Below are 24722 nucleotides of genomic sequence, written 5' to 3' on the forward strand. Positions count from 1 at the left end.
GTGTCCCAACCCCTGGAACCAGTTACCTTATTTGGAAAAAGTGTCTTTACAGATGTGATTAAGTTAAGGGTCTTGCGATGAGAAGATAATCTGGATTATCTTGATGGGCCTGATTGTAATCACACGTATCCTTATAGAGGAGGGAAGCAGAGGGAGAGTAGACAGACAGAAGAGGAGAATGTGGCCTGGAAGCAGAGATTAGAGCATTGTGGCCACAAGCCAAGGAATGACAGTAGCCACCAGAAGCTCCTGGAAGGAGCAAGGAATGGATTCTCCCCTAGAACCTCTGGAAGAAGCATGACCTCTGACAACTCATTTCACACTTCTGGCCTCCAGAACTATAAGCGTATACATTTCTGTTGTGTTAATCCACCAAGTTTGTGGTCCTCTTGCAGCGACCCAGAAAAACTCCATGCAGGGAGATATACTCACTTCCAGCTCTTTTTCCTCTGCTGTTTCCAGAAACAGATCAGGGCGGAAGGGTTTCACTCCGTTGGAATTCTCCACTCTGAAAATCTTCTCTGGTGGGGTAGGAAGAATTCAAATTACAAGAAAGAATGCAGCGTGAAGGAATTTTAGTAGCAACCGCCAGACTCTGAATTGGTTCACTGACCCTGGGTGGGTACCCAGTGGGAGCGTGGCAGAGCCTAGGCCAGCACTTGACAGACAGATGTGAATGAACAGATGATCCACCAGGTGAAGGGGTCTCATGCCCCCTTATACCCAGGAGATTACCTTAAGTTAAGGCTACTAACGCTTTAAAACTTAACTCAGAGACCAGTGTCTTAGGGAGGCTTCCTCTGACCAAGACGCTAGCCTGTCCTCCCTATATCCCTTAGTCACCTCCATCCCCCAGACAGGTAAGAGCTGGCACATACTAAGTGCTCAGTAAAGCGAGGACTGGATGAACGGAAGGAGACATTTCCTCCCTGAGAGGACATGTGACAAAACCATAGATCTGCTCTTAGTAAGCACTAAAATATGTGTTGTCCCGCTAGAGTGATCTAGTTCAGGTGTGAAGCAGACACACGTCTCTTATTGCAATCAGAAGGCAAGCAAGACACTTTAAGGTGAGATTCTCTAACTCACAAAGATGCTGACGGTAGTGGCAGCTGGCAGTGGTATATTGTCCTATGCTTTTCAGAGCCCTCTAACGCTCATACTGTCACTGAATCCCTCCAACCACCCCGTGGAGTGTGGAGGGTGGATGTGACATTGCTTTCGCAGATGAGGGACTGAGATGTGGTCACAGAAACCTTGGGGTCTCAGTCAGCCTAGAATTCCTGCTGGGTCCCAGAGAAGACCCCTGAAGGGTCCGACTCTCACCCTTCTGGTCCCGACAGCTGAGCGTGTAGAAGGTTTCTCTCCGCAGGATGATCTCCTGGCCGATGATCCCATAGCTGTACACGTCTCCTTTCTGCGAGATGCTGGCGTGGCGCAGGTGCTCCGGGGCAGTCCACAGGTCTGTGCGTTCAGCATTGAGATCGCGAGATTGAGTGGGGGTGAGCGGCCCAGAGGTCCCCAAATTGCTTTTATTTTTAAGTCCCTCTACCATGCTGATGCTGGTGACGGGGCAGAACACACACTTGCCTTCCCAGCCGACTAGGTAATGCCAGGATTGGGGTGAGGAAATATGGCAATGTCTTCCCTGAAACTGCTTGAATCATAGTCCTGAAAACCCTCAAGGTCTACCTAGACTAGCACCTGGGGTATAGGAAGCGCTCAGTAAATATCTGTGGGGTGAATGCAGTAGAATGTAAGAGGCTGAGGATTTAATAGCTTACAGAACATATGGCATAAACCTATGAAAGCCTCTATAAATATTTTAAAACTATATATTTATATATTTTATGTAATATAAAACATTATAAATGCATATATTTATAATGTTTCCTAAAATAAAGACAGAACATTTGAACAAAGAGACCATCACTGATATTTCCTGGGTGTGACATACTGGCAGCCATGAAGTCAGCTATTATCCACGGATGTGTTTTCTTTGGTGCTCGCAGTATTATTTAAAAAAAGAATGCATACACTTTACTCACATTTTACTAGTGTGCCTGCTATTCCTAGTGCTTTCCATCAAGTCTGCTTCACACGAGTGAAGCATTCCTGTGTCCTGTGTTTGGCTCCTATAGACACTTGGGTTTTGGACCCCTATCACATATCTTATGTATAATAATGAGAGCATACAATTAATTATCCTCCAACATCCCTTGGAAGTTTTCCAGGATCACCTAGCTCCTTGCAGACTTTCCGAGACTTCTACCTTCAGCATTTTCAATTAAATAAACCTACAGATTCATGTGTTTTCAGTATGGTGAGATGCTTCTGATGAAGCACACTTTCCTCATTTAGTTTTCCATCCAACTGTTCACTGCGTTTTTGAATTTATGTCTTGTGAATTCATGTGGTTTGTGATTCATGAACAACTGATCCTAATGGTTAAACTTGTGGGAAGGGAAATAAATCTACTTATGCTAAAATTTCCAATAACCGACCCCACAGATGGGTAGGTGTAACTGGGTGATGTTCACAAGGATAGGATTTGGCCTGCAATTCATCTGACGCTGTGCCATGGTGAGTCGTTTCATGCAGGTGAGTCATCATTTCGTGAAAGAGATTTGCTCACTCCATGATGAGCACTGCTTGGCACTGAGTAGGCCCTCAACAAGCACTTACTAGATTGAGTCCAATGTCCTAGCATCCTTGACATGACTGAAGAAGTGGGGGGCAGAACTGTAATTTTTCATCCATTAAGGGAAAGCCAGAGGATTGCAAAGTAGATGTAGAGGTAGAATTTAGTTTTTGGATCCAGGGAGTATTTTGAGGCATATATGAGTTCTAGCCTTTTGAGGCTCTTTAACCCTGAATTCTAGTAAAAAACAGGTGAGTGTTCAACGTGAAAAGCCCTTTATACTTTACAAATCACTTTTTTGTGTGTTAATTTTTGACCCTCATCACAATCCTGAAAGGGATAAGTATGAATATATTTTACTGATAAGACTTTTTTCTTATCATCATCATTTCTTATCATTATCACGAGATAAATGAATGAAGTCTAGAATTGGGAAAGGGGTCTTCAGCCTTGTACTCTATCTTCTTGGGCAAATCTCTTAACCTCTCTGAGCTTCAGTTCTGTCTTCTACAAATGAAGAGGGTTCGATCAGACGATTTCTAAGATATCTTACTGCTCTAACTTCTGTATTTTTTCACGCAGTCCTGCTTCCACAAGCCAACAACTTCTTCATGATTTCTCCCTGATATCCAGGGACACCACTCCACAGAGGAGATTTGTTCAACTCGACAAGCATGCACTGAACACTGAGAAGGGGGGGTAGTGCTGGAGAACCACCCAGCTGATGCCTCTTACAACTCCAAGTGTTTATTTTCTGATCAGTATCACCATTTCCTGAGCACCTTACATGGACTTGTGAGGAAAAAAATTTTTTTCAGTGGGAAACTAGTAAAAATTTCACTCATGACAGACCTTTTCTTGGAGGTAAAATGGAATTGCAGCCAAAGTCAGTGATCTTTACCACCATTCTACTATCCACCACGCAGTTGGTGGATTTCAGACGACCGTGGACTTCTGTCTTACTGGAGTGCAGATATGACATCCCCTGTAGTTTTTCAGATAACAGGAAAACAAAGAGATATGACACTTTTCAGCAGCTCCATTATTTTAAGGAAAGAAATGACATTTAAAAATTATTTTGGCGTGCAGATAGAATCACCATCAAATTTTAAATTTAATTCCATTAAGTTTAACTTTCAAAATGTTGTTAAAGCCCCAATATTTGCCTAAGCACTGCATCTAGTTTTGAAGTCTATTTAGGTGACACAGTAAAAGGCAATTGTCTAAAGACTCTGTTTAGTAGTTGTATATAATATGAAGCAAAGATTGATCCTATTTTTTAAAAGCATTTCTGCTTACCACTTATTCTGTCTGTGACCTTGGGTATGTCTCTAGTCCTCTGCTACCTCAATTAAAAAATATGAATAAGGCCTTGCCTTCCTGAAGGGAGGGGTGAGGCTAGATTATTTCCTAAAGTCTAAACGGTTTCTATTTCAAAATAGAATGTTTCATTCTGTTTTGAAAGAGGAAGCCCTTTTTGGGCTGATGCGCCTCCCCCTGGTGGCCAGAGGTGGTATTGCAGAAACGGGTGTTCGACCTTGATCCCAGGGATGAAATGTACCAAATAAGGTATTGTGTCTCATTTTTTCCAACTGACTCTGATCCTATGTGACTTTTAAGTGATTTAAGACTGTATCACATAGCTTACTCTCGGGACTCGCTTTTCTTCATTCTTGAATGGGGCCCTAGTTACTGGTATCCACTTCCTTTTCATAGCACATCTGGGAAATATACATGTCCAGATTTATTATTGCCTCATGCAAGATGAATGCCTGCCCTTAATATTTTCTCTTATGAAGATGAGGATTCAGTCATCTTCTCTGAGACCTTATATGATTTTTTTACTTCCATCAAATCTGTGAAAATGTGTGCCCCAAGCCCAGTGTAGAAAGAATTTAATAATAAAAATAATAATGGCCAACATATATTGAATACCTGCTTGTCAGGTCTTATTCGGAGCACATGCATTGTTTCATAAAATCCTCACAACAACCCTATGACATAGGTACTATTTTTATTATCATTTTACAGATGAAGAGACCAATGCAATAGCTTGCTAGATCTGTTTTCCCAGATTTAACTTTCATAAATGTCTTTTGTGTTTGTGGGTCTCTTACCTTAGCAATGTCATACAAGACAGAGATCTTAAACTCCCAATCCATGAATGTACCATCAGGATAGGAAATTGTGTCATTTAAAACTTCCTGAGCAGGAGAAAAAGAAGAAGATGAGTTGTCTGAAGGAGGCTATTGTGGAAAGACTCTTACAGGCAAATAATGACTTTCTGATCATGGGCTCAGGAACAAGTAGGAACTCCATTGTCCTGGTTTTCCTGAACATGTGTTTCTTTTCTCTCTGATTTAAGAAACACCACATTCTCATTGCGGTGGCTTCTCTTGTTGCAGAGCACAGGCTGTAGGCGCGCGGGTTTCAGTAGTTGTGGCTTGCGGGCTCTAGAGCGCAGGCTCAGTAGTTGTGGCACACGGGCTTAGTTGCTCTGTGGCATGTGGGATCTTCTCGGACCAGGGCTCGAACCCGTGTCCCCTGCATTGGCAGGCAGATTCTTAACCACTGTGCCACCAGGGAAGTCCCAGTTGCTGTATATTTATAAGATGGGAAGTATATTGTTTTTACTCTGTCTAGGGACTTTCTCATTTGTTTCCCCACAAAAGTAGTTTTCTGATGGGATTTGCCATGGGTTGAAGCCTAAAAGGGTTACATCAGGGAAGGGAATGCAGTTTGCAAAGGCACAGCCTTTGCTTTGAGGTTCATGATACAAGGGAGTGGATAAGCTTCCTGTAGAAGCTTCTGTGTGGTCTGCTCCCAGCATGAGTCAGCAATGCCAGAGATGGGGGGCCCAGGACCACTCAGGTAATTGAAGTTTCCCACCATAGGGTAGAGAGCCCAAAACACTACACATATGATATTTAAATGTTGGCTGGGCATTTTAGGGATTAAAAGACCGTGTGGAAACCCTTTGACCAGGCTCTGTTAATTGGTAATTTCTGTTGCACTGAAATCAAATGAATCAGTTACGGTCTGGCCTTTGTATGGAAAACACTGACTTTTGAAAGACCTGAAATTGTTATTATTAGGAATGTGTTTCTTTTATTATATCAGCAGCAATTTAAACAATCACTTTCAGCATCAATTAAAATGATCATATGGTCTTTCTCCAAAGACCTTTTGATATGATGCATTAGAGTAATATTTTTTCCATTCGTAAAATTAACTGTATCTAGTTGTATTACACTTTTCATATACAACTGGCTTAGTTACCAGTATTTTATTTATAATTTTTCCATTTACATTCATAAATGTAATTAGCCTTTAATCACATTTAAGTATCAACTTCATGCTAGCCTTGTTGAATGTTAAATGAATTTAGAGGATGTTCATGTTTTTGTTTAATTTTAGAACAGTATTTACATAGATGATAATTACTCATTGAAGTTTAGAAAAATTAAGCTGAATCTGGTTTTCTTTGTAATGGGAGTGTTAATTTCTTCTATTGCTACTGACCTCCTTAAGTTTTTACTTTCTGAGTCAAGTTTTCATGATTATATTGTTTCTGAAGTTTTTCCTTTTTTTAAGATTTTTTTAACGTAATAGTCATGACATTCTTTCATAATTGAAAGCATCTTTTCCATAGCTTTATTTTTTTAAATTTTCACTTTTGTGTATTTTTATGTTTGTTTTAGAGACTTAATTAGAAGTATGAGAAGCTTGTATGTTTTGTAGTTTTTTTAAAAATAAAACAACTCATGAATGCACTTTAAAAATTTACCAGTTTGGGCTTCCCTGGTGGCCCAGTGGTTGAGAGTCCGCCTGCCGATGCAGGGGACGCGGGTTCGTGCCCCAGTCAGGGAGGATCCCACATGCTGTGGAGCGGCTGGGCCCGTGAGCCATGGCCGCTGAGCCTGCGCGTCCAGAGCCTGTGCTCCGCAGCGGGAGAGGCCACAACAGTGAGAAGCCCGCGTACCACAAAAAAAAAAAAAAAAAAAAAAAAAAAAAAAAAAAAAAATTTACCAGTTTTATAGTAATTGAACTGTGAAGGTTTCCTTTCCTAAGGCCATAGTTATTCTTCTAAATTTTGCATTGGATACTTAGATTATTTTTTTAAGAGAGAATAGCATTTAGGGATATAATTTTTTTCTTTGAAGATAGATGTGAGTTTATGCCATACATACATTTTTAAAGCTACTTTTTTTTTTCTTTTTTCCTTTTTCGGCCACGCTGCGTGCGACACGCAGGATCTTAGCTCGGGATCCAACTCGTGCCGCCGGCAGTGGAACTGCGGAGTCCTAACCACTGGATTGTCAGGGAACTCCCTCTTGTGTCTGTATTTTTTTTTTTTTAATTGAAGCTTATTGAACAAAAATATTTAAGTTATTTGTTCAGCATTTTTTTATTATCTTAAATTTTATTGAATTATGAACGTTTGGACCTCTCTGAAGCTGCTGCTGCCCCCAATATTCGTATTCTGGCTTTGTTGGGGAAAACACTGAGGATTTTTAAGAGATACGAGGTCGGAAAGGAGCCCATAGGTAGGGTGGCCACAATTCCTGGTCTGCTTGGGGCCGGTTGCAGTTTATGTCTGCTGTTACAACATAGTTATTTTGGCACCCCCTTTCATTCTCAAAGGATCCTGAGAATGAAATGATATGGTCGCCCTACCCAAAGGTATTTAAAAGGCTGAAAGCTCTTGTAACATATGCCTAGAAAGTGCTCTAGGTGAGGAGCAAATATTTCGATGCTCTTTGAAGCAACTGTCCTGGTTTCCTCCCTGCTCCTCCGCTTCTCCTCGACACCTGACTTTGTTTTTTTGTATGAATGCTTCTGTGTATGCCTGCCCTTCTGAACTAGCCAATGATTCGATATTCTTAGCTCGACAGTTGGTTCTTCCCAAGAACTTGCCTCAGTCCTGTCTTTCTTTTTCTGCTTTGGACTTGTTCAGCCAGCATTCCTGACCCCATCTGGCAACTCCTGGGTCATCCTCAATCCTTCCCAAGGGAGACAACGGTAGGATTTAGACAGCAGAACTAGGACTTACGAACAAGCCTCCTTGCTATCGTAACGGCCATCCAGTTTTCTTTTAATACAAAAGCAAGTATGCCAGTAAAATAAAATGAATCAAGAGGCAATCACTATTCCACATCTGTTCTTTGTTTTTTCAAGTCTACACTCCTAAATATTTTTTAGCTAGTTTTCTTATAAAGATATAATATGGATGATTGACAAAATCTGAGTGATCTAGTTTGACAAGCATATGGGCCCATACACTTTTCCTGATAACTCTCTCATATTATTTCACTGAGTGAGCCTTTAAGATCGTTACTAAATATTTTTTTTTGCATATGGTTGGCTAGTTTGGGAATTGGAAATGATCCTGGTTCCTTACCCGGAGGGATCCTCTCTCGCAGTACTCAATCACCCCAAAGATCATGGAATCAAGCTTCACCGTGCCGTAGAACTTGGTTAGGTTGTAATAGTCAATCTGAAGCAACTACAGAACATGTTTATTTACAAAGCAAGTCAGCCAGAAAGGAGTGCCTGAGTAAGAACTCATATGTTAATAAAACATGCCATGTCTCAGATCTCTGGGAAGATGTATTTTGCTCTTGATACAATGAAGTGTCAGTTCATTTCCTACTGCACTTGGCATTACATCTTACACCACAGCCTTTCTTTTGTCAGCAAGGGGACTTGAATACAAACCTTTGACTACTCTCAAATCACATTAGGACCACTTTCTAGGACATGCCAACATGTTTCACACCATCAAACATCACTCTTCAACATATTTTGGTAGAGTTTTCAGCGAGTATGGTCACCCATTGCTGGGTCTGAGGGCTTCTCTGTCAGCAGCCCCAGTAACGTCTTGCTCCACCAGGGACCTCAATGCTTGGGGAAAATGGAGTGAAGCTACTTCTCACTTAAAGGTTTTAAGTAAGGGACGCATACCTTGTTCAATTCTATCTTCTGTTTCTCGGTGAAATTGCCATCGTTGTGCTTGAGATCCTTTAGAATCACTCGCTGCAAAGATCCAGTGAATTAAGGAGATAATGGAGCATGACCACTCATATGCACGTTATAATAATCTGCTCACGTGTCTGTCTTTCCACAATACTGTAAGCTCTCAAGAGCGGTTAACACTTTTATTGCTGTTTATATCCTTGGTAACTAGTGCCTGGGATATGGCAGGCTCAGATGGGAATGTTTCTTAAAAATGACTAAATGAAAAGGAAGGGAGGGAGGGAGGGAAAGAAGATACAAAACCCGCCTATGGGATTGTCATATTCCCACTGCAATGAGCCGAAATACGTACAGGGTTGCCTGGACCCCTCTGAATCTCTGTAACTTTTCCTTTTCCTTCCTTCACTCGCCCCCTCTTAACAATTCTATTCTTCCTTCAATATACTCACGACTTGTGAGTGCTGTAACCCTTGAAGCAGAGCCCGGCCCATCCCTGTGAAAGGCTCCAAGAACAGCCCTTGGGGTCAGCCCGGGTACCCCGGCCATTGCACTGAGGACATCAGAGCTGGGCCGACGATGAGTCAGAGGCCCAGCACATACCCCCGATTGAGAGTTCAGAAGAGCAGAGGAGACTAGAGTCACCTTTTTGTCGTATTTGCACTGTCGTAGTCTCTGGATTGTATCACGTCTCTTGTCATCATCAATCTGGCACGAGAAAAGGCCAATTATTCCAGAAGCTCCGTATCTTGTCTTCCCCCCCGCCAGTCAAGGCTGAGTGGCTCTGCGGCTGGGCTGTACCTATTGTAGTTTGCTCACAGCGCTCTGGGCAGGCTCAGAAAAACTGTCATAATTGACTTGTGTTCCCTATAATTTTCACCTTCTCCCTCCAACGGTATCTTCCTTCCAAGTATCCGCCAGCTTAACCCTGGGTTTTTCTCCCTTCCTCCTGTGGCTTATTTCAGCCAGTGATTTCCTTTGCTTCCTTCTCTCTCAGCTCCCCCATCTATTGGGAACCACTGCCTGTAGCTCCAGACAGATGCTCTTAGGGGAGCATGTTGTGTATCAGAGGTGCGAACTCATGCCTAAATGCCCAAGTAGCAACGCAAGTGAGGACACTGTGCTGGGGCTTCAGAGGGCAGCCTCATCAGCTCTGGGTTCAGCCTGGAGTCGCCAGATCATCTGATTTGTCAAAAGAAGCTTATAATATGGATTTTCTATGCCATTCCAAGATGTTTGTATTTGGTAATTAATTTTTTAAAAAGTTAAATACGGAACAAAACACAACACAACACACACACACACACACACACACACACACACCTGAAGGCTAGTATGGCTCTTGGTCTGCCAGACTAAAGGCAGAAAAAAGATTGAGAACTATTGCATCTTTCCACTTGATTCTCATAAAAACCTGTGTATTATATTTGTTAAAACTTACCTCGTAGGGACATTTTGAAAATGTGGGTGAAACGAGTTATATCCAGTTCCCAGCATGACGCCCAGCACAGTGCAGATTAATACATGTCACTTGTCTCCCCTTGTCCTGTTTCTCATTTTATACATGAGGTACAAAAGGGTTACATGATACCACATGTGGCCTAAGAACATATGGAACCCAAGCATGACTCCTTGTCTAGTATTCTTTTCACCCTCTCAGGCCTCGATACATCATTTAAACCGTTTGCACCTCAGTCCCTTCCTTATCTGGGCAACCCTAACTCCCAGGGATACCTGAGGATCAGCTGAGACAAACTTTGTGACATTTTCTTGCGAGCAAAGGTGTTTTATCCTCAGATGAGTCCTCTGCATCTGTACCATTGTTTCTGTCTGTTGCTCTCCCCTGGGGCTTCGCTGACTTCTCTCGCTCCGGCTGCCTTGGTTTTCCGACCCTCTCTCTTCTAGCCCGGGATGCTTTCTTCATCATCTCGCCCTAGTCTCGCTTCCCTATCCAGAGCTCGAACCACCGCCTGTCTGGTTGTGTGGCGTTGTGCCCTCTTGCTGACTTTGCCTGACCTCTGTGGGCCTTCTTCCGGCCCTGCCGGGCTCAGAGCGACGGAAGACCTCTCCTTACGGCCGATTGCCGGCCGCCTGCTCCCTAGCTGGGCTGCACCTCAGAGTGCCAGCGACGCCTCGATGCTCTGGGCCGCTGCTAACCTTCCTCCTTCTCCTTTACTGTCCCCAAGACCTGCTCCTTAACTGAGGAATTAACTCATAAAGATTCTGTCATGCCTGACAAGGGGTAGATGGGGTATACTCCTAGGAGTATTTATATTTTAAGAAAACGCGCAGAGACGCAATGTTTCAGGCTTCACCCAAAAGAACAAAGTGCAATGTTGGGGTTTTGAGGCAGTGGGGGAGGCTTGTGAGGAGTGGAGCCGTGGCTGGACGTGGCAGAGGTGAACCACGTGGGAGCCCATCCTCGTGTCACACCAGAGGCAGGGGAGCACTCGCTTCTTCTAAAGGTCTCCTCTTCCCTTCCCAGGGCACTGCCGGTAAGACATTCAGGGCAATAAATTCTCTCTTTGAAGATCCAATAATCGGACGATTGTTTACATTTTACTGTGCCACTTGTCTGAGACAGACTGGTCTTTTTTTTTTTTTTTTTAAATTTTAAAAACGTCTATTTATTTGGTTAGTTAGTTGGTTAACTTTTTGGCCACACTGCACAGCATGTGGGATCTTAGTTCCCTGACCAAGGTTCGAACCCGTGCCCCCTGCGGCGGAAGCTCAGAGTCCTAACCACTGGACCGCCGGGCTAGTCCCCGGTCTTTGCCAACAGCACCTTTATTCTTGTGGTTCAGAATGTAACAGGAGCATCACTTTCGAGCGTGGCGCATTTCTGGAGGATGGGAAGACCCGGTCCTTGCACAGCCGTGAGGGGACCTGAGGCACCGGAGTGCAGCGCGCAGGACTTGGGGTGGAATGCCAGGAGCTGGCGGAGAGGCTCCAAGCACAGACCTGACCCACGAAGCAATTTTACTTTTGCTGATTCTAGGCAGGGAGGCACCCCAGGTCACACGATCCTGTTGGCCTGGCCCTACTCTGAGGGGCCCTGCTCACTCCTTCACGTGGAGGCTCTGGGCCTCCATCTCCTCTTAGTATGCTTTGGTATAAAACCTCTGATAAGGCTATGGTGTGCGGTGAATGTTAGGATCGTGGTCTTCACAGTTACACAGGCTGGGTTCGAATTGTGGCCGCGCTCCTGAAATTCTAGCCCTGTTGCCTCAAAGTGCTCGGGAACAATGAAATGGGTCGATGCATCTGGCACATAACAAGTGCTCAGGAAATGGTAGCTGTTACCATTCGCAGCAATCTGACGCGCTAGCTGTGTGTGATCCTGCCCTGCTTCTCAACCCTTTGCCCTTCAATTTCCTCATCTGCAAAATGATGATGATAAAGTTCATCTCATGAGGTCCTCGTGGGGAGTACATAAGACCACTTAGGTCCCGCGTCAACCTCAGTGGATGGGAGGAGTTATCGTGGGCTGCTGCTGAGATTTCCTGGCCGAGGGAGAATGTGGGCAAATATCAGCAGAGGCCTCTTTTTTCAGCAATGAGCAAGTAAGTCACACGTCCTTAGTATAAGCACAACAGTTCCCCAAGGTTTAGAGGAACTCAAATGCTCTACCCATTTCCGTATCCCCTCCATAAAAAATTCTCACTCTGTGCATTTCTCTTCTGGGTCAAATGTAAAGAATGAGTAACACACCATTATCTCAGCCTCCACTGAAGTGTTCATTGGTTCAAGTAGCTGACATTTAGTGCAATGAAGAGCCAAGGGAAAGATAGGAAGCTGAGAGTTAGAAAACATCTAAGTCTTGGATTCTGAAACAAATGATGCCGGCCTGGGACATTTCATACCATGTACCAATGTCTTGTCAAATCCCTGGCAAGTTGCACCAGCCCTTGCATTCACCAGGTGAGGGACACCTTACCTTTAGGCTAACATGGTTGGTCTCATTGGACTCCAGGGGAAAGATATTTTCAGGAGGAATGTGGAACCACTTTTTCTGACGAAGTGCATATTCTCCCTTGTATTTCCTGTGAAAGGAATAGAAGCAGCCAATAGGTTTTCATTAGTAGTCATGCCATTCGGTTTCTGAACACTAGGAGAAATCTACAGCTGTCATGCCCTCAGGTGGATACGCAGTGAGTACAGCTGGCCCGGTGGTGTGACTCCATGTTCTCCAAACTGGTGAGCGCTGGCCTTTTGTGGACCTGTAAGGATTTCTGATGGTCTTGTGTACTCTTCCTTTTTTTTTCTTTTTCCTTTCACTTTCTCAGATCCTTCACTAAGGCAACCCTTTATTATAATAAAAAATTTGAACTGATGTCACAGAAAGAGTGAGGCGAAAACAGAGGCTACATCAGATTCCTAAATAAGCCAGTTCCTCTTCGGCATTTGTGCCTTTTAAAAAATCCATGAAGAAAACAGAAAAGCACAGAGAAAGATGTAACGACACGTAACCCAGCATTCAAAATGTGAAGAATCTGTGATTGTTTCCCCCAGACAGTATAGACAAAGCAGCATTCTTGGGTTATAGGAAGGCACACTCACAACTTTACAGACATTGCCAAATTGTTTCCCAAAGTGGGTGAACCAATTTGCCCTCCCACTGTGAAAATTTCCGTTCCCTCCAGATTCTTAACAACATTTGGTACTGTTTAACTTCTTTTAACCCTTAGGATGTATGTGAAATGGTGTTTGTTGCTTTGCATTTCATTTTCTTGATTACTAGAGAGATTAAATAATTTTTCAAATATTTTCTAGCTATTTTATAGAGTTGCCTATTCATAATTTTGCCCACGTTTTTCTATTGCACTGTCTTTGCCTTATTTATTTACATGAGTTCCTTGTAAATTCTGCAAAACAAATCTTTTGTCCTTTGATGCGTTGCAAATGCCTTCTTCTGTTTTATTGCTTTATTGAGCTTTGTTGTATAAAAAGTTTTGATTTTATTAAGGTCATGGTTATATTATTTTCTTCTTTGACTTCTCTTTTTTATCTAGACTGAGAAGTATTTTCCTACTTGAGACATAAAGTCACTTTCTATTCATTTCTTCTGAGTTTGCTGTCTCACATTTAGGTCTGTAATCCATTTACAATCCATATGGAGTGAACTTTATCTTTGTGTATTGTTTCAGGTAGGGCTTTAATTTCATTTTTTTCCACGTTGAGAGCCTACTGTTCCAACGTCGTTTCCCCACTGACTCACAATGTTCCCACCCTATGCCAAGTTCTCATGCTTGCTCGTGTCAGATTCTAGAATCTGTATTCTTTTCCGTTGGCCTATTTGTCCCCGAGTTTGTCTTTGCTTGTGCTCATTTGACAGACTCCCACTCACCTTCTCAAGGTCATTGATGAAGACTTTGTGAATGTCCCCTAAGCAGAAATGATTATTCTCTTCCTATGCTTCCATCTAACTCTGACTATTCCTCTATTAGATACATATAAAATAGTATGTAATTGGCCGAAGATTTTGCTCCTGAGACCTGGTGGCAAATGGCGTGACTACTAGGGCCTTGAAGGCTCGCGGACTCTCCTCTCTGCACCTGCAGAAGACGCTTGGGACCCCACAGGGCCAACTGCCATTCATATTGAATTAGAGGATGCTATAAATCATTCACCACTTTTCTTGCATAGCTGTTGGAATGGAAAACTATAAGAATAACATCTGTCTTCCATATCTCCTCATGGACACAGTACTGCTCTGGCCGTTAGGAAGCCCTATCTCTGCCTTCCCTGCTTAGAGAAAATGGAAAATGCCTGTTTCCACCTGTTACTGTTTCTTACTTTGTGATTCATCCTATCTTAGGCTGGCGCCCATTTGGACTTGGTGTCTGAGGGACAACGGCCACATCTGTGGCCCTGCTATTGGCTGCCTTTACTCTCCACAAATTTTGGTTGCCTCTTACCTTCAACTAAATGGTCACCATACACTGTAAATCATCTCTTATATGTCTTGGTAATACAGAGTCACAAGAGTCAAGTTCTGCCTTCAGACTGAAGAGAACAATCTACCCGCTTTCCTGGAGAAACCTTTAACTGACATGCAACAGACTGGACTCTCATCATGAGAAGGTACAGTGACACACAGACCAAAGCGTGTGATACATAGAGAGAAACTGTTGTCTGGTTTAGCCAGGAAATGGGAGTGATCCCGATACTACAATGGGATAGACAGTTTTGTGTGTTTAACACACACAGATGAGGAGGTAGTGTGGGACCCACTCATTCATTTATATATTCAACAAATATTTCTGAGTATACAGACAATGTCTCTGGCACTGCACGAGGCTCTTCATATGTCCAAGCTGAGTAGATCATGGAACTGACGGTAAGAAGGCCTGAGCTCTACCTTTGGCCCAACACACTGTGGTGTGTGTTGTGTGGTGTGTTGTCTGTGGTTCCAGACAAGCCATTTGGCTTTCTGGGTCTCTCTTTCCTCAGGCTAAAGCAGGAGGTTTGGAATGGATGATTTCTGAAGCCTCTTCCAGCCTGAAAGTATGTCATATAGAGACTCTGAAATTGCCCACAATATACTAATCAAACAGCAGAAATAGCTATTTCTACCTGTAGAGCGCCTGGTATATGGTCACTATAAGGACCTTATTTCAACTCCTCACAACAGTTCAGATGAGGGTACTGAAGCTGAGTAACATGTTTACGCTGCTAATCTTATGGTCAACACCACACAACTGGTAAAGCCCAGAACTGGGATTTGAGTTCAAACGTCTCTGACTGCAAAGCTCTAATCCATCCGCTGAGGCACGTTCTGCCCTTGGTAGAGTCTTTGATGCTGAATGCCTTCATGATCTTAGCTCTGTCCAGAGACCTTCTTGTGAAGGTACACTACCATCAACAGACATCAAACGTCTCCCTCTTGCCCCCTCCCCCCTCCGAATGCGGAGCACAGCAGGTTCGAGGGGCTGGTAGGTACCTGAGCACCAGGAGAGCTATGAGCAGGACCAGGACCACAGCTCCTGTGAGAGTGAAGACGGCCACCATCAGCATTTGGGGGCCTGTGGCAGAAGAGACGGTGAAAATTGCACTAGTAAGGATCTTCGAAAAGAGAATATACACACTTCACGAGCTTCTAGCTGCGTAAGGTAATTTGAGGATGGGGAAGAGGAGAGACCTTTTAGGATATCTGTCTTTTAGAGAAAGACGAATATCATAGGATATCACTCATATGTGGAATCTAAGAAAATGATACACGTGAACTTATTTACAAAACAGAAACAGACTCACAGACTTCAAAAACAAACTGACAGTTACCAAAGGAGAAAGGTGGGAGGGAGGGATAAATTAATTAGAAGTTTAGGATTAACATATACACATTACTATATATAAAATAGATCATCAACAAGGGCCTACTGTATACCACAGGGAACTCTACTCAATATTCTCTCTTTTTTTTTTAACATCTTTATTGGAGTATAAATGTTTTACAGTGGTGTGTTAGTTTCTGCTTTATGACAAAGTGAATCAGTCATACGTATACATATGTTCCCATATCTCTTCCCTCTTGCGTCTCCCTCCCTCCCACCCTCCCTATCTCAATATTCTCTTAATAACCTCTATGCGAAAAGAATCTGAAAAAGAATGGATATATGTATATGCATAACTGAATCACTTTGCTGTACACCTGAAACTAACACAACATTGTAAATCAACTATATTCCAATATAAAATAAAAATTAAATTAAAAAAAGATATCTGTCTTTTTATTAATCTCTCCATTGGTAATACAGATCCTGCATCCTTGGTCTATGAGGAAAACTGTCTGGAATGGGCCCCAAACTGGCTTAATTTCACGTACCCTTATAGTTTAGACATCTCATTTCTTACGGGAATCATCAAATGTTACAAGGACATAAAATAGTTTCTGGCACACAAATAATTTTGGTGGGAAGACTATCTGATGTCTTTGAAACCCATATACCTAAGGAGGATTCATAGAGGAAGAAACAGACAAATGCTTTTCAATACAGAGAACAAATTGGAGGAAAAGTAGGACGGTGTGGAATGAACAGTTAAATGACAGTGTTCCCCACTGCTCCTTTCCAAGCTCAATCAGGTCACTGGGGGAAGTCAATGAAGAGCGTAAGGAAGCTGATTTATTAGCATGTGGGTGAAGCTGTGTAGAAGGAGGAATTTGAGAGACTCGCAGAAGAGTCAGTGGAATTCAGGAAAATGTGGATCCAACCCAACGAAGTGCTGAAGCAGACTCTGAGTGTGCAGAGGACTGAGCCTAGATTAAGAGGGACAACAATAATAATAAAACTGTGCAAGAGGGCTTCCCTGGTGGCACAGTGGTTAAGAATCCGCCTGCCAATGCAGGGGAAGATCCCACATGCCATGGAGCAACTAAGCCCGTGCGCCACAACTACTGAGCATGTGCTCTAGAGCCTGAGCTCTGCAGCAAGAGAAGCCACTGCAATGAGAAGCCCTCACACTGCAGAGAAGAGGAGCCCCGGCTTGCTCACCACAACTAGAGAAAGCCGTGCACAGCAATGAAGACCCAATGCAGCCAAAAATAAATTAAATTTAAAAAAAAACACAACTGTACAGGAAAGTCATTGTTCAAACATGCCTCAACAGATCCCTATGAGAATAGGAAGTTAGAGGGTTCAAGAATAAGAAATGGAATGGATTCCAAGCAACAGATTGTGTGTAAGAAGCTGGAAGGTAATAGCAATATGGTGAAGGAGACAGGTTTTTTTTTTTTCTTTATAGTGTAAATAAGAGAGACCCAATCAGAAACTCTAGGGAAGAATGTTCAAGGAAGGCTCAATCTAAAAATAAAACGAAGTAAAATAGTTTGAGAATTTGGAATTTAAAAAATCCATTTGTGTGTGTGTGTGTGTGTGTGTGTGTGTGTGTGTGTCACAAAGGAGAGACATTGGAGTTATAAAGAAAGAAATGTTATCCTGATGTGCTATCTAGCTTTATAAAAATAATAATAATAATGAAAATGTTTAGTAATTTTCAACTGATAGGAAAATGACAGAGGGCTTTATATGGCTACCAAAAAAATATTATCAGCCCAGACAAATTAAAGCAAAATACAGGAGAATTTGGGAGGTGGGAAGGAGGTAGAAGAAAGGAAAGTGACACTAACGTCTTCATCTTACAAAGCTGGGAAGCAAGAACTTTTATATATACTGTTAGGACTCGAAGCTTATGCAAAATTAATTAAAATTACAAGGCACCAATAAATGTACTGACAAAAAGACAAAACTATATTGAGAAGAGCTTAGAGAAAAGTAGGGCTAGTGAAAATGAACTATATCTTCATTTATCAATACAAGAAATAGACAGATAACATCTAAAGCTTATAAAGCAAAAAATATATGCATATTATTTTAAAATATGAAATAAAAATAAGCAGAAGGGACTGCAAGACCAGGGGTGCACAGAGGTGAGACCAGGTACACTCACTTTCCATTATGAATATTTCTACTCTTGGCTTTTAAAATCATGTGCATGAATTTTTATACAATAAAAATATAATTAATGAAGGTGTCCCTGGAATGATGAGAGGCCAGATCTTACTCAAGTTGCACCTCAACACCTCACACTGTATTCTCTCTCACGGCACCATAACATAGACCCTTGGGGGCACGGCCCGTGTTCTGTCTGCTCATCCTGATACCTTTAGCACGCAGCACCAGACCTGGTACCTGGTCACGTATCGATAAAAAATTACTGAATACATAAATAATTGAATAAAAACTTGGCCCTGCTCATCTCACTCTCTGAGACGAGGCAAAGAAAAATGCCCAAATTATATATGTAAATAAAATCACATAAAAAAAAAAATCTCCTGTCCTATTAGACTTAATTGTCACATGTATTTTTGAACCATTTTTGTTTCATCACATTATGTCCTTCTAATGAACTAACCATTCTTTTTTTCTGAGGTAGAGGGTTTAGTAAGGTTCCTACTGCAGCACCTTTCTATAAGGGATGAATTGGAAGGAGTTATGCTTTGCTAACTTATAACCTTGCCTCTGCTTGTTATTTTGTTTTCTGCTATGGGGAAAATTTAACAGTGAAAATGTGAGCTCTGGATTTCTATTCTCATTAGGGCAGAAATAAATTATTCCCTGGGAGGTGGAGCTGCATTGTGGGCATATTGACTTTGGTGAATTCCGTTTATTGCTACAGTCACCACTTCCATCTCCATCACCCCCACTCTCATAGCCCCAACCCCACACAAAAAACAACAGTGAGTACGAGGAAGACAATTGCAACAGTGCAGACGACTCTACTCATCAGTCTACTAAAATTACCCAGCCTCCAGACTACATGAGTTGGAGGAAATATCTGCTGAGTCCTTAGCCCCTCTCAATTCTTCCCTAGTGTAAACGTCACATTGCATGAAATATAATTATGATATTTAAATATGCTACATACTGTTTAAATGTAGCAATTTAAAATTCAACATACTTGTAAATCCCCGTTATCACATTAGTTCTAAGGTTAAGCTTCTGCTGCCCTCTGGTGGCTACTGTGGTTATCACAGCCTATTTAACTAGATAGATGGTGAATGCAGATTGAGTTTTATAACCCCAAGGTCATAGAACATGATCGTTGGAAAGAACTTTGAGATCAGTTAACAGATCTCCTGACTTAACACAGGAAGATACTCATACTTAGAGAAGTAAATGGACTGAAATTAACACTGTCTAGATTAGTACTGAATAGAAGCATATTCATAGTTATCTCATACTGTCTTTCATTCCTTACATCTTTCCTTCCCCCCTTCATTTCCTCCCTTCTTTCCTTCCTCCATTTCTTCCTCCTTTCCTTCCTTTCAAGGCACTGTGTTTGAGTAAAGAATGGACCCTACACTTACACGGTGTATGGTGTAAACAAATAAATGAGATATAAGTAATATGCTAGAAGTCCGGTGTAATAAGGGCAAGATCAATAACCTCTTGAGTTGCTAAGGAAAAGCTTAGGAAAAGTGAAATCCAAGCTACACATTGAGGGTGAGTGGTTGTTTACTAGTTCTGTTGGGGGGGGGTGATAGATTTCAGTCAGAGGGAGTAGCATCAGTAAAGACACAGGCTTGAGCCTGAAGCTGCAAGACCCTTTCTTTAAGGAAGTAGGAGGAAGTTGAGAGAGTGGGGAAGAGATTTCAGGTAAGACGAAAAAGAAGGCTGGAGCGTGGGAAGATCAGGGACATTTTGTGCTATAATAAGTCATTTGGACTCTGAAGGCAAAGTGGAGCTGCCAGTCGAAGGGTTAGCAGCAGCTGGGCAATGCGACTGGATTTGCGCTGTCCCTCTGGAGGCAGTGGTGGTTGGGTTTGAGGTGGGCAGGAGGTGGGGCTGAGCAGGAAGACAGATGGATGTCACTGGAACCCAGGAGGCAGCTGAGGAAGGCCCGGGTGAGGAACAGGAACCACATCTGCCTTGTCCACTGCTGTGTCCCAGGTGCTTAGAACATTGTCTGGCATTAAGTAAATATTTGTCTGATGAATGAAAAGACAGTGATGGTAGAATCTCCAGATGAAACGTTCTGTTACTTAGTTGGCAGCTGTGTACACAGATGAAAGACCAGGCACGACTCCGGGAACACAAGAACTAGAAACATAGTTACAGCTATAATGTAAACAAGGCCATTTAATCAGAACTGTTCTCTTCAGCCAGATCAACCTTTCAGCCAGAGTTTCTGGCTATAGAGCAGGGCTAGAATAGAAGTATTTCTAGTTTATAATTTTTAATATTTTTTTAAAATGGTAAATTAAGAGTCATTATGGAAAATTTAGAAAATTAAGAAATATATAATAGAGCAAAAAGAAAATCTAGGATACTATTACTTGGAGGCTACGACTATTGGCATTTTAGCATATTTTTCTGCAGTCTTATTTCTATACATTGTTTTGCAAAGTTAGACTTTCATTAAATAAAAATGCTGTATTACTTTACTCATAACTTCCAATGTCATTTAAAATTCTTTGTAAATAATTATTTTTAATTGGTTGCATGTTGCCCCATTTATGAATACATTGTAGTTTTCTAAGTCATTTTATTAATGTTTCCACCATTTTTTTTCTTTTGCATCTTTGGGCATAAATATTTGTTCAAATTTAAACTTTTTTCCTAAAAATTGATTAGTAATATGGAATTACTTACTATTCATTGTGGAAAGCCTTGGCCAAGCCAGCCATGGGCAGAGTGTCCTGAGACCTTGTTGCCCATGAGACACCCAGCTGGCCCTGTCCAGTGACAGTTAGTGTTATACAGTTGCGTGGCAAGTTGCATGGGTGAAGCTCTAGCTTGTTAGGGCTTTCATGACATGATGGGACCTCATCTCAGGTAGGAGGGCAACCATCATTATGACCCAAGTATGTGTCCTCCGAGGAAACGGGGGAGACTTCAGAGGCCACGCTCACTTACCACCCTCAGCCTAATGACATCAAGTATTCCTTGCTGAAATATATATTCCATGAGTTTCCTTCAGTAAAATGTAAATGGAGTGAGACTATGTGTCTCTGTGTTCATTTTGCCAATTGCCAAACCTAGTTTTCTATAGGAAAATTTACGTCAAGGGGTAGGTAGGACACCCTATTAAAGACAGTTATAACTAAAGTAGAATGGGATATCTTCAGTGTTTTATCAGAACTGTAATATTACTCATTAGAGATGTAAAGTCCATGTTTACAAACCTGGCAAATCTAATACAAACAGTAAGCAAAACAAAACAAAAAACACAGGCTAATTTCATAAACCACAGAATTTACTCTCCTTACCAAAAAAACAATTTCAGGAAAAGAAACGTCACGAAGGATGTCTTACCCCGGCCTGGAATATCATTAGGAAGTTTGTGGTGCTTCCAGATGAAGGTGGGGCTCTTATCCACCGGGTTAGTCTGGTTTATGTGGGTGTCATAGGTCAAAAGAACCTTGTACTGTGTCAGGACATGAAAAAAAGAGGGATGAACAGAAAAAGACATTTTAGAATGACTTCTGATGAGATTAACTGTGCTGCCCAATGACATTTGAATCTCATAGCAATGTTTCTCAGTGAAACAAGGTAAATGTTACCAGCCAGGAGCTAGTCAGGATCTGCTTGGTTCTCACCGTGAACATGGATTTAAGCTCCACGTGGGCCGATTACTTTTGTTTCTTTACAACCATATGCTACACCTGCCCAGCAGAGATTCTTTGGGTCTTTCTAGTTCAAGTGTTTCATTTTAGTAATATTAAAATAGAGGCAAGAAAAATTAAATGGCTAGCTCCAAGTCACACGACAAGGGAGGCAGCAATGTTTTCCACAATATTAAGTTGCTATTAAAAATGATGTCTTGAGAAAATGCACCATAGCTAACATCCATTATCCATATTTATACACGTCAAGGGGCTCCTAGAGAATACTACATTTCTTAAGTTCTGTCAATTACATAATTTTTGAATCTCTTCTAGCCCTATGCTCTAATGTGCTTTCTTAAGACACAACACTCACTAGGTTTCCAAGATAAAAGGTTTCTTTTTCAAGTAATCTGTCAATGGAAATATTAATATATCCTTAAATTACTGCTACATATATTGAGTCAGTTTTGTAAGAGGCATCTGGAAAATGTTCATCCTTCTAAATTCACCACTGCTCCCTCAAAACATTCTGGACAAAATTTTACATTCTCAAAATTATACTCTTAACTTGAAAACAGAATATAAATTTGCATATATTGAGGATAGAAAATATCCTTTATATTAGGGGCTGGTAGATTATATCTCTACTGAGACCTACTCTGGTTATGGAATAACTTATCTACAGCCCTATGTCTTGAGAATTAATCCCTGTTTTCCCCATAGATACATATCATACAGCACAACTGATGGCATAAGATTATTGAAAAGTTCAACTAGACTTGCCTGTGGAGACAGCATGTGCACAGAACCACATTTTTCATTTTGAAGGGCAATCACAAGGCTGACATAGACTCTCACCGCAGGTATCTGCCTCTCTCCAAGGGAGGCAAAGGCATCATCCCAGGTGCAAATAACTTAGAGGGGCATGTAGTTATCTCAGTAGCTACTACTAGAAACGGAAGTATTGAGCAGATTTCATTTTAAGGTATTCCCATGGTATGATGCCAAATACAGCATTATAGTAAAGGTTCAGTGTAACTAAAAACGATGCATTACTTGTCTGAAATGCTGCTACCCCTGCCCCAAACTTCTAGTTTAACTTTCTCAATCTGAGCACCTTTTCTCTAGCTGTCCACATTTCACATTATAGATGTCTTTTACAAAGCTGGGTCAATACATACACTCAATATACGAGTTAGGGATGTCAGAATGCTCATATTGGAAAATTCCATGAAAAAATGAAAAACTTTTTCTAGTAGATTCCTGGTTATGTCAGGACCTAACTTCTTAAAGAAGACAAGGTTTCTACCTACCATTTGGTTGGTTAGAACAGTGTCTTCTAGTTCATCATGGGCACAACTCTGGGTGACATAAAGGCAGGTATTTCTGCTTTTAAATTAAATACTTAGCAGCCATCAACTATGTGCCAGATAAGGAGCTAAGCACAGGAGACGTGGAGAAATGAGATCCACTCCCTTTCTTCAAAGAACCTACTATGTAGGTGTGTGAATCTATCTATCTATCTATCTATCTATCTATCTATCTATCTATCTATCTATCATCTATCTATCATCTATCTATCTATCTGTAGATAGATAAGTACTATGAATATATAGTGTGTGAACATAAAGCATAACATTAGAAGGCTGTTTGTATGTGCCAGAGGGATTACACAATTAATGATTTTCATGAGACTTCAGAAGGAGAGAGAAGAGGTAATGCTTCATTCAAGTTTTTAGTTGTGGAAATGAATAAACAATTCTTAGGAAAAAACCGTCACCTTCTCATTGGTATCCCATCAACAGTCTGGTCTTTATACCAGTGTTTTCTGGGTGGGTGTTTCTTATCCAGTAAATAGACTGGATATTCTGAATAAGAAGTTCTATGGGAGAAAATGTTTAAGGAATATGGCCCCAAGGGGGGCATAATCGTAAATCTGCAATAAACTAACCTCTAGATTCTAAACATAACTTCTCTAATTCTTCTGCTAGTATTGGGTTGGCCAAAAAGTTCGTTCGGTTTTCCTGTACGATCTTCAGTTACAGAAAACCTTTTGGCCAACCCAATACTTGCCTTCCAGGATAACCCTCCTCACCTAGTCACTTAACCCCAAGTTCCTGATAAGAAGTCAGACATACTTTGTTGGTGTCCACAGAGGTGTACAGAAGGAACATAGTATTGTCAATATCCCCAGAGTCATCCAAAGTCACAGGACCCACATGCCCTAGGGCAAAATCAGAAAGAGTTAGAGGCCATTGTTGACTTCTTGACTGAAAGACCAGTTACATCCTGACAGAGGGTATAAAATAGATTCAAATTGCTCTATTTTACTGAAAAATTATTGACCTTAATGATGTAATCTGAGGGCATCTGGATTGGTTCTTGGCCCTGAGATCTCTGAAGGATATTTTTATAAGAGATGGTATTTAGTTAGAAGGAAAATTCTTTTTCATTGCATTTAGAATGATGACACTAAATGTAATCAGTCAGTAGATTTCTCCTGATTATTAGTGACAAGTTTTTGTTGAGAGTATTTACTAAACTAGTGGCAGAGTGTTTGTCACTCCATAATCTAACTTAGATAGTAAAAAGGTCAAAATCCCTTCACTACTATGTATTAGCTGAGCACACTGAAAAAGTTAAGTTATTTGAGTCTCAGTTTTCTCAACTATGAAATTATAGCCATATAGGATGAGCCTATGAAACGGCTGTTTAGGTAAAAGAAAAAATCAGATATCAGCAATTTCACATGGTTCAACATAATAGCTAATACTTATTTTGTGTTTACTAGACCAGGCTCTGTGCTAAGTGCTTTATATGCATTTATCATTTTATTCTTCCCCAAATACCATGACATAGAAGCTGTTATTATCTCCATTTTATTGATGAGAAATCTGAGGTCAGAAATATTACTAACTTGTTCCAGGTTATAGGTAAAGTTAGCAGGTGACTAACTGCTGCTTATGATCACAGAGGTGCAGGCAAAATGGTGACAGCCAC

At 41.4% G+C, this 24722-nt stretch overlaps 1 protein-coding gene across 3 annotated transcripts in view; it reads right to left on the reverse strand.

The window, feature by feature from the left end:
* GUCY2C (guanylate cyclase 2C) overlaps positions 1-24722 on the reverse strand; it is a 106211-nt gene that overhangs the window by 24814 nt on the left and 56675 nt on the right. For all 3 annotated transcript variants that reach the window (XM_067010603.1, XM_067010604.1, XM_067010606.1), the window contains exons 10-20: positions 23861-23946; positions 21430-21541; positions 15558-15639; positions 12552-12657; positions 9260-9322; positions 8606-8677; positions 8043-8147; positions 4759-4845; positions 3494-3626; positions 1327-1464; positions 433-521 (exon numbers count right to left, since the gene is read on the reverse strand). In XM_067010603.1, the coding sequence (XP_066866704.1) occupies positions 433-521; positions 1327-1464; positions 3494-3626; positions 4759-4845; positions 8043-8147; positions 8606-8677; positions 9260-9322; positions 12552-12657; positions 15558-15639; positions 21430-21541; positions 23861-23946 (1073 nt within the window). The remainder of the gene's footprint in view (positions 1-432; positions 522-1326; positions 1465-3493; positions 3627-4758; positions 4846-8042; positions 8148-8605; positions 8678-9259; positions 9323-12551; positions 12658-15557; positions 15640-21429; positions 21542-23860; positions 23947-24722) is intronic.

This window comes from Kogia breviceps, chromosome 12 (assembly GCF_026419965.1).
Source record: "Kogia breviceps isolate mKogBre1 chromosome 12, mKogBre1 haplotype 1, whole genome shotgun sequence".
Taxonomy (NCBI): domain Eukaryota; kingdom Metazoa; phylum Chordata; class Mammalia; order Artiodactyla; family Physeteridae; genus Kogia; species Kogia breviceps.